This window comes from Manis pentadactyla, chromosome 10 (assembly GCF_030020395.1).
Source record: "Manis pentadactyla isolate mManPen7 chromosome 10, mManPen7.hap1, whole genome shotgun sequence".
Lineage (NCBI taxonomy): Eukaryota > Metazoa > Chordata > Mammalia > Pholidota > Manidae > Manis > Manis pentadactyla.
The window spans coordinates 9300642-9315805 of NC_080028.1; the positions used below are offsets into that span (position 1 = coordinate 9300642).

At 53.7% G+C, this 15164-nt stretch overlaps 1 protein-coding gene across 1 annotated transcript; it reads left to right on the top strand.

Annotated features, from left to right (window-relative positions):
• The first annotated feature begins 329 nt into the window (after window positions 1-329).
• Window positions 330-11728, top strand: DNAL4 (dynein axonemal light chain 4). The gene is made up of 4 exons (XM_036891416.2): window positions 330-446; window positions 7569-7778; window positions 9349-9432; window positions 10593-11728. The coding sequence occupies exons 2-4, from the start codon at window positions 7710-7712 to the stop codon at window positions 10755-10757; spliced, it is 318 nt and encodes a 105-aa protein (XP_036747311.2). The 5' UTR covers window positions 330-446; window positions 7569-7709; the 3' UTR covers window positions 10758-11728.
• Window positions 11729-15164: the final 3436 nt, after the last annotated feature.

Here is a 15164-nt window from a genome sequence, read left to right on the forward strand (position 1 = left end):
CACTGGAAAGCCCTACATAGATGACAGTTATCATTAGGCTTTTGAGATCCTAATAAAGTAGCATCTCAGTGTCACGACACCAAAAAATTGCATTTGTTATTTTAAATGACTGAAAGAAACTCCCAAGGCAATACTGTTCTTCAAAGTTTGTTTCTCTAAATTGAGAGATTGTGACTGTCCCCGGCTCCTCAGGCCCACTTAAGACGGCTATAGGCTAAGCTCCGCCTCCAAAGCCTCTAGGCCACGCCCCTTCATCCTCAAACCCCCTTTGTAGGGCCCTTCAACATTGATTGACACTTTTATTCACCAATCAGTGAAATCTCGTCAACGTCCGGTGAGGGGGCAGGACTTCCTTGCTGTTGCTAGGACACTCTTGTTTTCCCTCCTTGACAACCCTGGCTTGGGTGCGCTAGCTGCGGCCCTGGCTCCGGCCCCCGCGGGAGCAGGTGAGGCCCCAGGGCGCGGCGGGCAGCCGGGCGGGGAGGGCCGGCCCGAAGCGGGGCCGGGAGGCAACGCGGGGCGGGCAGGGCCTCGCCCACCGCGGAGGCCCCACCTCAGTCTCCCGCCTGCTGTTCCCAGGTCCTCCCAACCCCCATCCACATCTTCTGAGACCTGCGGACTCGGTCGTAACGGATTCGCCGTCGCGACTCCGCAAGCTGCTCCTTCCACTTACCCGAGGCCTAGTCCCTCTTCGCGCTCCCTCATTCTTCCTGACCCGACTCCCCCCAGCTTTTGAGAAGTAATTCCCCTCTGGCGGCTGGGCCGATGGTCGCAGTCGACTCGACCCAGACCGCCTGCCTTGGACAGTGGGTGACACGCTGGTACTCCAGACTGCTCATTTCCCTCTTGGGACCTGTTCTCCATCAACGAGAAGTTGGGTTGAATGATCTCTAAGGCATCTTCGACTCTGACGTTCTAGGATATGATTCTCTGATAGAACTGTAGGCTTCCCCGAGGAGGTGCTCCCCATGGGAGGTGTCGGATGTAGTGAAAACAACTTGGCAAACCTAATTTGGACTCCCAATATAGGAACCCAACAAGTTACCTAACCATCCCGATCTCCAGTCTGAGTATATATAAAGTCAGGATACTACAGGGCGTCTCTTGGGAAATTCTGAGGATATTGTGAGTTGAAGCATAGAGTCCAGTCTAGCATAGATTCCGTATTTGTTACTTTACTTACTTTGACTCTTACTTGCCCACGTTTTCCATCTCTGAGAGTTGGTGTCACCAGCACTCTTAGTGTCACCTGTCATTTCTCCATTTGATCCTCAAATCCAGCTCTCCAGCTCTGCTCTTCCTCCTGGGCTTCTATGTTTAGGGATACTTTGGAGTGGGAGTGGGGATGGGGGTAGAGTTTGATATATTGATGTTATGGTTTCCCTTCTGCCCCTGATAATCAGTAATTCAGTGTTACCTACTGATGAGACACGTCCACATGCATGTCTCACCAGCAACTTAAACTCAATCTGTCCATCCATTCTACCTGACTTCCTCTCTCTCAATGGCATCACCATCCTCCTCGAGCACCATCCATCACTCTGCCACGCCCACTCAGGCACATGTCCGTGTGCTTTGATTCTGGCTCTGCCAGATCTCACATCCTCTCCATTCCTGAAGCCACCATCCTGGTTCAGGTCTTCAATGCCCATCACCTGGGCCATTGCTGTAGCTTCCTAACAGGCTCTCCTGTTAACCCAGCCACCAAAACAGGTTGTGCCTAAAGACACAAACATGTCACCCATCCCCAAGGGACCTCCAAAGGCTTCTCATTCCCCACTTAAAGCATCCACCCTTTTAAGCCTGGGTTTTAGGGCCATTCTACACTTCCACAGCCCAACCCCACCTAGCCTTTTTTCCTGGGACTTTCCCAGAAAACACCTTGAGCTTTCTGCTTTGATGTTGCTGTGTTTGTTCATCCCTTGGCCACAAAGGTCTTCCTCACTTTGTCCCCTTGTCGGGATTCCCACTCACCTTTTAAGGCCTGACTCAAATGCTGCCTCTGCCACCAAGCTATTCTTGCTGTCCTCTCCCCTGCCCTCTAGAAGCCTCCTCTCCTTAGGCATGTCTTGTGGTACATACTGACTGCCTTGTGCCATGAACCATAGTTAGTTTCTTGCATATGTGTATTGGTTGCCCACATCATAATGTAAGCTCCTTGAAAGCAGAGACTGTCTCTTGCTTAGAGTTGAGTAGTTGAAAAAACATAATCTTGAAGTCATATATACCATATTGAATCTTAGCGCCACTTATTAGCTGGGTAGAAAGTCACTTTTCTCAGCCTGCATGGTCGTCAGGAAAGCAGAGATAATAGTGCCTGTGTGATAGAGGTACTGGGGCGAGGGGAGGCGTCGGTGAGATCCTGGATGTAGCACACCCATCCTGTTGACTTGTTCAAGGTCAGTGCTCAATAAATGTTATTGAGTGGATTTGATATGCCCTCTCCCTTGCCAGAGGGCAACTGAAAGATGATTTAATCACAATTTAGATATTTGTCGGGCTCCAGCCACGTGCTGACACTGGACTTGGTGCTCTGAGGCACAGGGTAATACTAGAGGAGATTCTTCCACCCCACGTGCTTGTCTGAGCTCACCACGCGCTGCTAGGTCGTGACTGGTTGTGACACAGCACCAGTAATGAGCAGTGGTGGATGATTTTAAAAAACAAAGAACTCGGTCCTACGTCTACCTTATTTCTGTAATAATGGCATTTTTAGTCCCTCACGTTCAGATCTGTTCTCTCGAGCGGGAACGGTGGTGGGGTGGGAGGGAGGCCGCGTAACCCACTGTGCGTAGTAAGCATCTGTTCTCGTGTAGAGCTAATAGCTGCGATGGTTATGACTTTTTGTTTTACTTTGTATCTTGACAAAATGTTTGGGATTTCATCCAGATTTGGATATGTCAGTGAGGGTGTATCCATGTGAGTCAGTGTTATTTATTATATCGTGTTATACATAAAGAAAATGTCTTGATCTCATTCTTACTCTTGATTTCTTTCTCTCCCTCCCTCTTTCTTTCCCGGCCTACCCCTGGCTTAAGACACATCAAAAGTTTTCACTGGATCTCAGTAAAATGAGCAATAATAAGGACGATATTAAAAAACAAAACAAAACTCCTTTGTGTGCTTTGCGTCCATGTATGACAGGTGACTATCTTTTCTTGAGGACTGTCCTTTTTTCTGCAATCGTCTCCCCCTTACTATTAAAACTTTCTCTGATAGCATATGATATGCTTTCTAATGCTCTTAGCAAAATGTAAAAACAGCAACCCTGTGTTTACTGTCCCCTTTTCAAACCGCTCTGTGAAATCTGGATCTTCCATGTTGTTTCCTGACCTCACCACTGGTGCCTGGGGCGAGTGCCCGCAAACCCATAGGCTCCTTGCTCCTCACCTTGCCAGCTGTGCTGTTTGTTTCTGGGAAGGCAGAGCATAAACATATCAGGGAAAGACAGGAGGATGACCAAGCTGCTCAAGTGTGTATCCCTGATGTGGCTGGAAGTGGGAGGTATGTCTGGACGGGCGGCTGAACTGGTGGATGCTGACAATGGAAGTTATTTGTGTTTCCGTCTTGTCTCCTACTTGCTTCTGAAGGGGAGAGAGCACAGAAGGTAGAATTAGAAGAATAGAGGTGCGTTTGGATGCTAGCTTTGTCGTTGCTCGCTGTGCACCTGTGGGCCAACCCAAAACCTCTCTGAGCCCCAGGTGTCTTATCAGATCTGGGAGTGGATGCTGCCTCCACAGGTGGTTATGGGGTGAAACGAGCCAGTGAAAACCCAGAATAACCACACCCTCCCCTGTCCTGGCCTGACCCCAACTATGTTTTCCTTTGACTTTTCCGTCTTCCGGTACTAACATGGTGCTTTACACAGAGTGGGAACTCAGTCAATATTGTGCTGTTTGGCTGAACGTTTGGATGTATATGAGGAAGAATGTTGCTGTTCCCATTCCTCCTGCACCAGGAACAAGAGCCACCATTCGCTGTGAGGTCGCATCTATTTTTTGCCCCAATTTCCAGATGAGAAAACTGAGGATTGAGAGGTAAACACTTGTCAAAGATGTGAGTTCAGACCCGCCTGTGGAGCCTGCCCTCACAACCACCACCCAGGTCTGAGTGTGTCTTCCCATCTCTTGGGTGCTTGGCAGCAGTCAAAGGTGGCAAGCATGGTCCACAGCCGAGCGTGTTCCGTCGCTGAGTGGCTGGAGGAGCCCCCAGGGGCTGGCGGACACTTTTGGCCTATTTCCCAGAATCCATTCATTGTTCTCCATCTCTCCCACATCCACTAACCCTCCTAAGGATTCTTCCTAAATGCTTCAGAAGGAAAATAATAAATGGTGACTGAGGTCAGCGTCACAAAAGAGCAGAGACAGGGAGACAGGGGGCCCTGGCTTTGACAAGGTGGTAAGGGAAAGAGCTTCATCTGTGCCTCCTGTTGCCTCAGAGAGGCTGTGCATCAGACGTGGGCCCAGCTGTGCAGAGCCTGCAGAGGGGCACTTGGGTGAGGAGGGTCGGGGCAGAGGAGAGAGCAAGGCTGCGCCTGGCTTTGTACGTCAGGACGCGCTCGGAACAGTTGGAGCTTTGATACCCAGCAGATTCAGGTACCCTGGCCGTGAACACACTTACATTATTAAAGAGCTCTCTTTTAGGCCTGATGAGACTTCTTTCTGGCCTGGAGCTGTCAGGCACACGCTCTCTTGCATGGAAGATTGATAAGGTTATTAAAACTTCTAGTTCTATTTTTGGTAACATTCTGTCGGCAGGGTTTTTTAATCATGGCTGAATGACTGTGGCTGTACTATAATGATACAGCATCATAAAAAATTCTCCTACCTTTCTGTATTTGGAAACACATCATCTCTAACTATTCCTGTTTATTCTGTCTCATCACCCCTCTTGGGTCCCCAGAAGCACATGTAATGGTGAGGAAAAGCTGTTTATATATGTGGTCCTTAGTAAACGTGGTTGAATCATGTTGACCAAGTTCTGGCTAATAACAGTGTGGTAGTAAGAGCAGTGTGGTGACCACAGTGCACAGAGCTTTACAATTCCAGAATCTCACATACAAGTAACTGGTGCTTGCAACAGCTGTCTGAACATAAGAGGGGTTATCCCATTTCACAGACGAGGAAACCAAGGCCCAGGTTAAATTATTTGCCCAAGGCTCCAAGGAAGAGAGCAGGATTCACTTCAGTTATAGATCTGGTGGTCAAGCCCAGTACCCCTCCACACGGTCCTGCACCTTCTCTACTCTACAAGGTGATGCACCCCCCGACACACACACAAAACTGCCCCAGTGGCCTTTCCCACTTTTTGCTGAAGAATGGCCTCTGGTCATACTTCTGAAGCCTTGTTTCATCAGGATTCCATAGGCTGAAGCGGAGTCCCGGCAGCTGTCCCAGACCCTGACCTCCCCCAGGACAGGCATGTGCACAGTTGCCTCTGAATTCCCTTCCAGGCCACTCCTTGCTGGCACTATTTAGCCTTGAGGATGAATCAAATAGAATTGAAATACTTAGGTGCAAGATGCCTAAGCAGCTGCTTTGGCATTTTAAGTTGTTTCCACTTGAAAATATTGGGAGGTAAACAAACCTGAAAGCCCTTATCCATTGATCATCGGTGCAGCCACCACCGCTGCGCACCTTGATAGTGTGGAGGAGGAGACAATCATGTGGCTTTACTGAAGGTAGGAGGGCACGACGGAATTGGAGAAGGGCCTCATATCAATGAGCAAAGACAGAATGATTCACTGGATTTTGTGAAATAAGAAACATGAGCAGAAAGTACAATGAGATTGTGCCTGGGAACCTGCCAGCCCATATGTGGAGACAAACAAAAGCTGCTGATATCTGAGTGTTATAAAGGCTCAGAATTGATGAGGTAAGAGGAGCCGTCTGTCCACTAGGAAGTCAGAAAATACCAGTGTCGTGGGATGGTGGAGTTGGTGCCAGGCTTTCAGCCTTGTTCAAGGGAGCCCACCACATGGAGTGGTGCTGAGGGTTTCAGAAGCATCAAAGAGTGGGATACATCGAGAGTACAGACCCGAAAAAGTATACAGAAAGCTCAATGCTTGGCTAAACAAGGGTCAGGTTAGCAGTAGAACAGTAGTCACCAAAAGGGAGGATCAAGCGTTCATTCAAGTAGGGATCTCCGAGTTGGGCTAGTGTCAGACACCGGAGCTGAGCTTCATAGGTGCCTACTGTGTGTCTGCGTGGCAAGGAGACCTTCGGAGGAGGTGTTAGGAGTGTTCATGCCAGAGACTGAGTCTGGATTCAAACTCCAGCTCTGCTGCCCGTGAGCTGAGTGACCCCAGGCCTCCGTTTGAGCAAGACCCAACTCATGGGGCTGTTGCAGCAATGAACTAAGTGTACATGGAGCACTAGAACAGTGGCTCACACCCAAGATACCTGATAAACAGCACCTGGCATTACTTACCTGTTAGTTACTATGCAGGCATCTTCAGAGTTTGGTGACTGCGCCATGAGTGTAAATTTATTTAGAAATGTGACAGATGCTGGAATAACATTATTTGGCTGTATTTGTCCAGTATGGATTATTAAAAAGGGTTTAACAACATGCTAGTTTGCATTAATTTGTATTAGTACTTCTGAGATTAAAAGTCCTGTGATTTATAGGATAAATTGAATTGTAGGATAAAGAGAAACACCAGGATTTCCAGCAATGTGCCTAGTCATTTAGGCTTCAGGATCATCTCTTCAGGGAAAGTCCCATCTGTTATTAGATAACTAGATTTGGAAAGAAAAACAATCCATACATATGTGTGAGGCTTTCTAACTCTCTGGTGATACCTGTACGTATCTCTCATCTGATGTCCCTGGAGCCTCAGGACAGGAATGACAGTACTGAGTGCCGTGTGCCTGGCGCTGTGTCAGCTGCTTTACATACCTGGTCTCATTTGGTTCTTCTAACAGCCCAGTGAGAGATGTGATTACCCCTTATGGTACTGAGAGGAGGAATCTGAGGCCCACAGCCACAGAGGTGGTGAGCAATAGAACCAGCCCTAACGCCAGGCCTCATGATGCCTGAGCCAGTGAGCCCGGGCAGTGTGGCCGAAAGGGAGTGGGCAGGAAGACCTGGGGCGTCTGCGTGCCCAGGAGGGCATGGCACTACTGTTCCCATTCCTTCCACAGATTGGGGGCTTCAGAAGAAAGCACTTGCTTGCCCATAAGCCTGGCATTACTGAACGTGACCTGGCATTTAACTTCCTAACCACATCTTCTCTAAGTACAGACCGTTTACATAGCAGGCACGCAGAGAAGCTGCATGTATTCGTCCATTGCCAGCACAAGGCCCATCTTCGGCCTGGCCCGCAGTCAGTATTTGTCTTGATAATGACAGTGTGGGCATGCGGCATCCTACCAGCATGTTCTTAACCGCCGGGTCCCAGCATCTCGTGGTGACTCATCCTCCCATCTGCAGACTTGCTGGCCATTTGGAAAAGGATGCGGAGGAGTGAAGACGGGGAGGTGTCAAATTGTTAGTGAGACATTTCTAATTTGTGATATATGATTTTAAAGCCAACTCTTTTCTCCTGATTTTCCTGTTTTCCACAGCACCCCTTGGGGAAAGACATCTTCTGTTCCCACCAAGTTGGCAGGGCCTGCTTCCTAAGTCTCCTGGGTGTGTCTTAATTGCTGGTCCCAGCAGCTCCAGGAAGCCCCACTCTCTCCTGCAGTGGCCACAGTGGAAGGATCATGGGAGAAACAGAAGGGAAGAAGGATGAGGCTGATTATAAACGACTGCAGACCTTCCCTCTGGTCAGGGTAAGCTGGCAGGGCCCACACAGCTGTGGGGAGAGGTGGGGCGGCTGCTCCCTGCAGGACAACAGTGGGAAGAAGTTAAGAAGGACTCTGCTGGCTCAGATTTAGAGATCTGGGAGTCTGCAGTCATTCATTCATTCATTCACTCATTCAACAAGTATCTATGTAGGCCACCTACTGTGTATCCGGCACTGTTCTGGGCACTGTGGATACACTAGTGAACAAGACGAATGAAGGCCTGGCCCACATGAAAGACAGGTTTAGGTCCTAAGTGCGGTGTAAGGGGCTAGAGTGTAGAGGTTAGCTCCTGGAAAGGTTCCTCTGGTCAGAGACCCGAGCAAAGTTAGGGAGCAAGCCTTGCAAAGGTCTGGGGAAGAACATTCCGAGCAGGGGAAGTGGCAAGCCCTGAAAGCCTAAGGCGGGAATAAGACCAGCATGTTGGAGGAAAAGAAAGAAGTTGGAACAGAGGGCTGAGAGGGCTGTCAAGGCCTGAAGGCCGCAGGGAGGGCAGGGCCAGACCTCCTGGGCCCGGCCAGCCATGGTGGGGAATCAGGTTCTATCCTGAGTCAGATGACAGTGGAAGGTTTTAAGCAGAGGAGTAAGGTGATCTGTTTTAGGGTTTTCAAAGATCACCAAGCAGGTATTGTGAGGAGAATGGATTTCCCAGCAGGAAAGTGAGGAGGCCAGTGAGGATGCTGTTGCAGAGGTCCCGAGAGGGGGGTGGCTGAGTCCGGGACACAGAGTGGATGTAGACATGGTCAGGGTCGGGACCCATCTTGAAGGTCGAGGCCCTAGAAGTCACTGGTGCATTGGCTGCTGGGTGTGAGGGAAAGAGAGTCAAAGGTGATCCTAAATATGGGAGCGAAAATGGTGTCAGTTACCAAGAGAGGGAAGATGAAGGAAGAATAAGCTTGTGGGGAAATCAAGAGTTACTTATCTTCCAGACATCTGAGTGAGGCTGTTCAGCAGACAATTGGAGGCAGGTGTCTGGAGCCCAAAAAAGAGGTTCTAGCTGGGGTGACAGTGTGGCACTGGCCTCATATAGTAGATGTTTAAATCCACAGAACAGTAGGGGATCCCCTAGCAAGTAGACAGGTGGAGAGGAGGAGGGGGTAGAGACAAAGCCCAGGACCTCCAGCGACTGGAAGGAGCGGGGGAGTCCCGCAAAGTGACTTGAGAAAGAGCAGCCAGAGAGGCCGGAAAAAATACCAAGAGCCACTCTTCAGGCTCCTGGAGTGAGACCCAGCTGTGCTTTGTGGCTCCTCGTAAACCACTTCCTTTGCCAGCGTTCCCTCCTGCCTGGGCTGCCCTCTTCCCAATGCCCATCAGCTGGAATGGGGCACTGATGAAGCTCCCTGCACTTGCGGAGGCACCTGGGTGTTAGTGCCCACGTGGCTCGGATCCAGCCCCTTTGCCCCAACGGCACATTCTAAGTCACCATTCTGAGGACCACCTAGGGCTGGGCTGGGACAGCCCCCGGAGTCTGTGCCTTAAGCTCGGGGCAGAGAGGCGAGCTCCGAAGGCCAGGTTGCGGGCTGAGCCTCTCTCTGTTTGCCCCCCGCCCTGTCTCTAGCACTCGGACATGCCTGAGGAGATGCGGGTGGAAACCATGGAGCTGTGTGTCACGGCCTGTGAGAAGTTCTCCAACAACAACGAGGTACTGCCTCTGGTGACCCCTGTGGGGGAGCTGAGGGCCTGGTTCCCACAGCCAGCTCCAGGGAGGCCTTTCCTTGGAACTAGTCACAGGCTGGGGAAGGCCAGCGAGGGAAGAGGGCCGGTGCTGTCTCTGGGCACGGACCTGATGGTCACCCCAGCCCTAGAGGAAGAAAAGCCCAAGGGGTCTCTGGGACGCCCCTGCCCAGGTGGGCTGCTGAATGGAGTACCTTTCCCCTTGGCTCCATCCCAGTGGAGAACAGGCCCACCCAGGCATTCATTCATGTGTCCATTCATCCATTCCGAAAGATGTGAAACTCCATCTCTGTGCCAGGCACTGTTCTAGATGCAGGGAATATGGCCAGCAGGCACTGATGCAGGGATGTCATTTACCAGTCTGGCCCAAGTTCAGACCCTATCTCCAGCGCGTCTAGCTCTTTAACCTTGGACAAGCCATGTCTCATCTCTGAGGCCCAGCTTCCTAGTCTTAAGGGGTGAGGGTGCTCCCTCCTCCACTGGGCATTGTGAGGGTGTATGGCTGAGCTGAGGCGGGCGAGAGCCCAGTGTGTGGTGGGGCACAGCAGGTTCCTGAGCGTGGTGGGCTAACCCCTCAAAGGCTGGGTCCTCGGCCCTTCCCTAGACTCCGTCTTGAAAGAGCGAGTATAGGAAAGAGTGGGGGCTGTTGCCACAGCTGAGGGAAGCAGTCCAGCTTCTCTTCAAGAAACCCCCAAACCCGTTAGGGAGAAGCTTTTCTGTTCCCTGAAGATAAACCTGATGCCGCATAGTGACTGCGTAACCCTGTACAGCCTGCAGAGCGCTCTCAGATAAATTACCTCGTTTGGTCCTGAGAGCGGCCCCCAGACACAAACGCTAAGAGGCAGAGCCGGAACGCAACCCGGGGCTGTGTCCAGACCCAGTGCCTGCTCGTCTGCCTTCCCCAGTGTCCTAACTGGTGAGGTAATGTCTGCCTTTCTGTCCCTTGTAATAGCCCCTGGCAGGAGGTGGCCTGTGTAGAAACCCTTTCTGAAGGTTCCATGAGCCGGAGAAAACAGTAATAGGACAACAGGCTTTTCTCTTGCCAAGACCCTGCTTCCCAGAGAGGGAGTTGCCTCGTGCGCCCCCTCCCCACAGACTTCCCCTCTGATGAGCATCTCTTTGTTCCAGAGTGCCGCCAAGATGATCAAAGAGATGATGGACAAGAAGTTCGGCTCCTCCTGGCATGTGGTGATCGGCGAAGGCTTTGGGTTTGAGATCACTCATGAGGTGAAGAACCTCCTCTACCTGTACTTCGGGGGCACCCTGGCTGTGTGTGTCTGGAAGTGCTCCTGACACCGTCCCCGGCCTGTGCTCCTGTGCCCTGCAGGGCCTCTTCCTGCCATTCATCTGGGATGGGAGCAGCCCTGGCAGGTCCTGGTTTGTGAAAGGAGAGCCCGGGGTCTTTTCTTGAGTCCTTGTGAACCCTTCCTGAGCCATGCCAAGCGTGTGCATCTGTTGACATCTCTCTCCCAGCTCCCAGCCAGTGCCCTCTGAGTCCCAGAGTTCTCAGGGGGCAGCAGGCAGCAGTCTCATGCGGGAGAGGGGTGGGGAGACGTGACAGGGTGGGAGTAGGGTGGGAGATGGAGAACCCCCAGCCCCACCCCTCCCGGGCTGCTGTCCCCTTGCATTCCCGGAGCCCTGGCCCTCCCACCCCCAGCACTGCTGACAGGTGTCCACTGTCCTCATCTTTGCCAGCCATTGAGGATGGTCCCAAGAAGGAGCCTCACCTCTCAAGGGACACTCGCAGCTTCTCCCCCTGCCTTCTGGAGAAGTGGTGAACCCCCTCCAGAAGCCCCCTTCCCCAGCCCAAAAAACCACTGCGCCTTGCTGGACCCACAGCTCCGCAGCCCCTGCTTTGGCATGAGAACCAAGCAGCCTCCCTCCCCTCGCCCCATCCTCTCTCCCTAGCCGCTAGGCCCCCTGAACCTTTCACACTGCCTCCACCCCTGCAGTTGGCACCCAGTGGGAGGGTGTGGGAACTGCTACTGCTGAGCAGTTTGTTGAAGCGTCACTGAGCCTCTGGTGAGACGCCTGGGCCAGGAGTGCACTCACCATAAGGCCTGTTTCAGCAGGGAAACCTGGCCTGCCAGTTACTTATCATCAGGGACCGCATGCTAATTTGTACTTCTTATCTCTGCTGGGTTTTCTATATTCTTTTTGAGTGTGGGGAGAAGAGTTTTAGTAGAAGGGTGAATCCTATTTTACACAGCGGTCTTATTTATATAAATGTCTTGGTTTTTACAATTAAAATGACCCAAAATTGACCTTGATCTACAGCTTCTTGAGGTTAGGGGAAGATGTGCTCAGTATCCTCAGGCCCTGGTGGGGCCCAGGAGCCTAGAGAGGTGAACCATCGAGGCCGCCGGGAACCCTGTGCCCAGGCCCAAGCCCTCCTGGCCTGGCCCTGCCCCTCGCCATTCTGTCCTGGGTAGGGCTGAGTGCAGGCGGGCTGGGCCACATGGACACTGGTGGAGGCAGCCTTAGTGGCAAGACTGAGCTACTATAAAGATGTTTTCAGTCTCAAATAATGTAGTTCAGTTCAAAGATATTTATTCAACATCTCTTGAGTGCCAGGTCCCAGGAATGGGGATACGAAGATGGAAAAGACACAGACCCTCCCTTCAGTGAGCTCATAGTCTATTGCAGAGGAATACTTGAACCCAATTCTTTCAACCGGATGTGAAAAGTGACGTGATAAAAGATGCAACAGGGCATTCTGGGAGGAGGGACCTCACGCCCAGCGTAGGGAGTAGGGGGGGCCTCTGGTGGGTGAGGCCTGAAAGCCAACTCTTCAAGGGAGAATGGGGTTTCACCTGGGGTTGGGGCAGTGCGGGGTGATCCTCCAGGCCAAGGGACGGTGGGACTAAATGCACAGGGGCAGAGGCGGCTTGAGGGCAAGGGGACCGAATTGTGGCACCGTGAAGCCCTTTCAGCTCAGGGGCCTCATCCCTGGCTCTGAGTCTCCAACCTGAAAGTGCTGGGCCAGAACAGAGCTGGGCAGCCTGTGCTTTCCCCCGGCCTGCCTTCCCCACCCCCGTGGGGGCCTTGGGCGCCTGGCCCCCAGCCCAGTCACACCTTCTGAGGCTGAGCGTCCTCTTGTAATGACATCTGTCAACAGATCTGCTGGACAGAATTGCATCAGGCAACTGCGGCCTGAAGAGCAGCGCCGCTGGGCAGAGAGCCGCGTGCGGCCAGTTCACCCGTGGCTAGGCAGGCGCTTGCTGAGTGGCGGAAGTGCCGGGGCCCGAGCTGAGTGCAGCAGGGCAGGTGGGAAAGTCAAGGTTCCGCAAGGCTGTCCATCTGGCTCTAACGGGGCAGTGGTCCTGGCCTTCTGGGATGTGTGGGGACAGGTGGAGAAGGGCAGCTCCCGGATCTGGAGCCTGTACTGGCCCAAGCCCTGTGCCACCCTGGGGCTGCAGGAGAGAGCGGTGAGCTCCCAGATGGGAGTGAAAGGAGGGGGCATTGAGACCTGGAATAGCGACGGCTCATGAACTGCCCGTGTTGTGTCTGCTCCCTCCTGTGCTGTGCTGCACACAGGTGCCAAAACGCGAGGCTGTGCAGCCCACAACCGAGGCAGTGTGGGAGGGAGCTGAGAGTGCGGGCTCTGAGGTCCACCAGTCTGGCCCAGACCCAGCCCTGCCCTTCTAATTTCGCTGTGCCTCAGAAGCTTTGTCTAGAATGGGGATAAAAAGCACCAGCCTTCTGAGGTTGTTGAGTCTCGGGCCGGCTGTGTTAAATAAACCGTCCTTACTGTGCCCCTCGGGCATGCTCCTCCTCTTCCCCCCTGCAGATGGGATGCTGACACCCAGTTCGCTCAGGACAGGGTGGAAATGGAGAGACTGGGCTTGTAAGGTACGGCCCTGGGGGGCAGGCAGTACAGTTGGGCCGCTTCTGCCCAGCGCAGCAGACTCCCTCGCCACCCGCCTCCCCGCTCCTGCTCCCAGAGGGTGGTGTGGTCCCTGTTGGGCCAGGTGACGTGACCGGGGACCTTAGCAGCTGTGTTTCCCAGGGACTTCTCCTCTTGTCCTCAGTGGCTTTATTTCCCTCCACTCCCGGAGGCTGGTGCCAGCCATTGTCCCCCTGACCCTCCTCAGGGCCCTCGCTGCTCATGCCCAGTGACTCACCAAGCATTTGCTGACACGGGCTGCAAAGGAGAGGGACGTGGTGGTGAGGGACTCATCATCCTTGGCAGTCTGCAGAGGCAGAGAGACCCAGGGATGGAAAAGCAGGCACCTTGCAGAAGTCTGCTAGGAGAGGGAGGGTGGGGTTCAGGGGAAGATGGGGTTCAGAGAAGGGAGCACCTCTCCCTGCCCTGGAGGTCTCACAGGGAGGCGGCCTTGAACTAGGCCTTGGCGTTTTCCAGGGGAGCGGTGAGCTGGGGTGGTTGCAGGCAGAAGACTACATGGCTGAGGGAGCAGCAGTATGTGCAGAAAACGGTGGTACCAGGAAGCTGGTGAGTTCAGGGAAGTGGGGTACTTGGGCATGGGGTTCACGGAAGAAGAGTGGCTGAAGGTGCAGGCTTAGCTGGGGCTGAGAAGGAAGCAGTTTCCGTCCGTTGGTGTCCCTTCTGGGGCAGATACTGGGCTCCCTCCCTTATGACACCGATGTCCCGTGTCCTCAGCAGACCTGCTGCGTGGTAGTCATTGTCCCCATTTACGAATGAAGAAACTGAGGCTGGGAGGAGGAGAGCTCTTGCCCGGGGCCCAGCTGGGAAGCCTCTCTGGCCCACTGACCCCGGACCCGCCGGCCCTCGCGGTCCTTGCTCATCGGGGCACGGGCTGTGCTCACAGGTCTGCTGCTGCCTTCCACCCCGCCCAGAGCTGGGGTCCGCAGGGCCCTCGGCGCCTCAGGGCGCAGCTCCTGGGTGCTCCGCCCCGTCCCGGGCCCTCTGCCGGGGAGAGCAGCGAGTGTGGGCCCGACGGGAGAGGCAGGACGTCCTCGGGCACGGGGGCGGCCGGCGGGAGAAGGCAAAGCGCGAGGACTCGGCGGGCCGCGGCGCGGGGGCGGTGGGCACGCTGCCGGCGGGCTGCCTCTGAAGCCCTCGGGGGGCCTGCGGAGAAGTCTTCGGTGAGTATTTAGTGCTGTCCGGGAAGCGCTGCCGAGAAGCGCCCGTCCCGCCTCACCTGCTTCCCGGCCCTCCGGAGAACGGGAGCGCCGCCCCCTTGGGCTGTGGGTTCCTCCCCCGCCAGAGGGCCTCAGCTGAGAGGGGGGCTTCTCGCTCCTTCCGACGAGGGGGCGGGCAGCATCCGGTTCTGGCCTGCAGAGCCCGCCCCCACGCTGGGGAGGCGGCTGTTAAAAGTTTAGCCCCAAGCCACCACCCTGTTCTATTTTCCTTTTGTTCTCCTGCTCTCATATTTAAAGCAACCACCTCCCTCTGCCCGTTGCCGTCTTCAATCCCTGAAAGGCAGGGGGAGGGGCTGGAATGAGGGCAAGCCTGAGAGGCGCAAGATCTGAATTGGTATTAATAGTCCCAAACCGTGGTGTCCCCAGTGTGCCAGGCACCGCACTGGACATGTTCTGATCTCTACCTCATATAATTATCACAGCCACGCCGTGAGGAGAGGCTATCAGTAGCCCCCTTTTCTCAGATGAGGCATGAGGCACAGAGAGGTTAAGCTAGGTCACACAGCAATTAAGTGGCAGGACCAGGATCCACCACAGGCCTGTGACACCAGAGTTCTGGCTCTTAACCCTCTCCAG

Excerpts from the sequence above, each read along its gene's own strand:
- DNAL4 (XM_036891416.2), top strand. The coding sequence starts at position 7,710 with ATGGGAGAAACAGAAGGGAAGAAGGATGAGGCTGATTATAAACGACTG. Across the intron at positions 7,779-9,348 it reads AGACCTTCCCTCTGGTCAGG|CACTCGGACATGCCTGAGGA; the intron begins GTAAGCTGGCAG and ends CCCTGTCTCTAG. Across the intron at positions 9,433-10,592 it reads AGTTCTCCAACAACAACGAG|AGTGCCGCCAAGATGATCAA; the intron begins GTACTGCCTCTG and ends TCTTTGTTCCAG.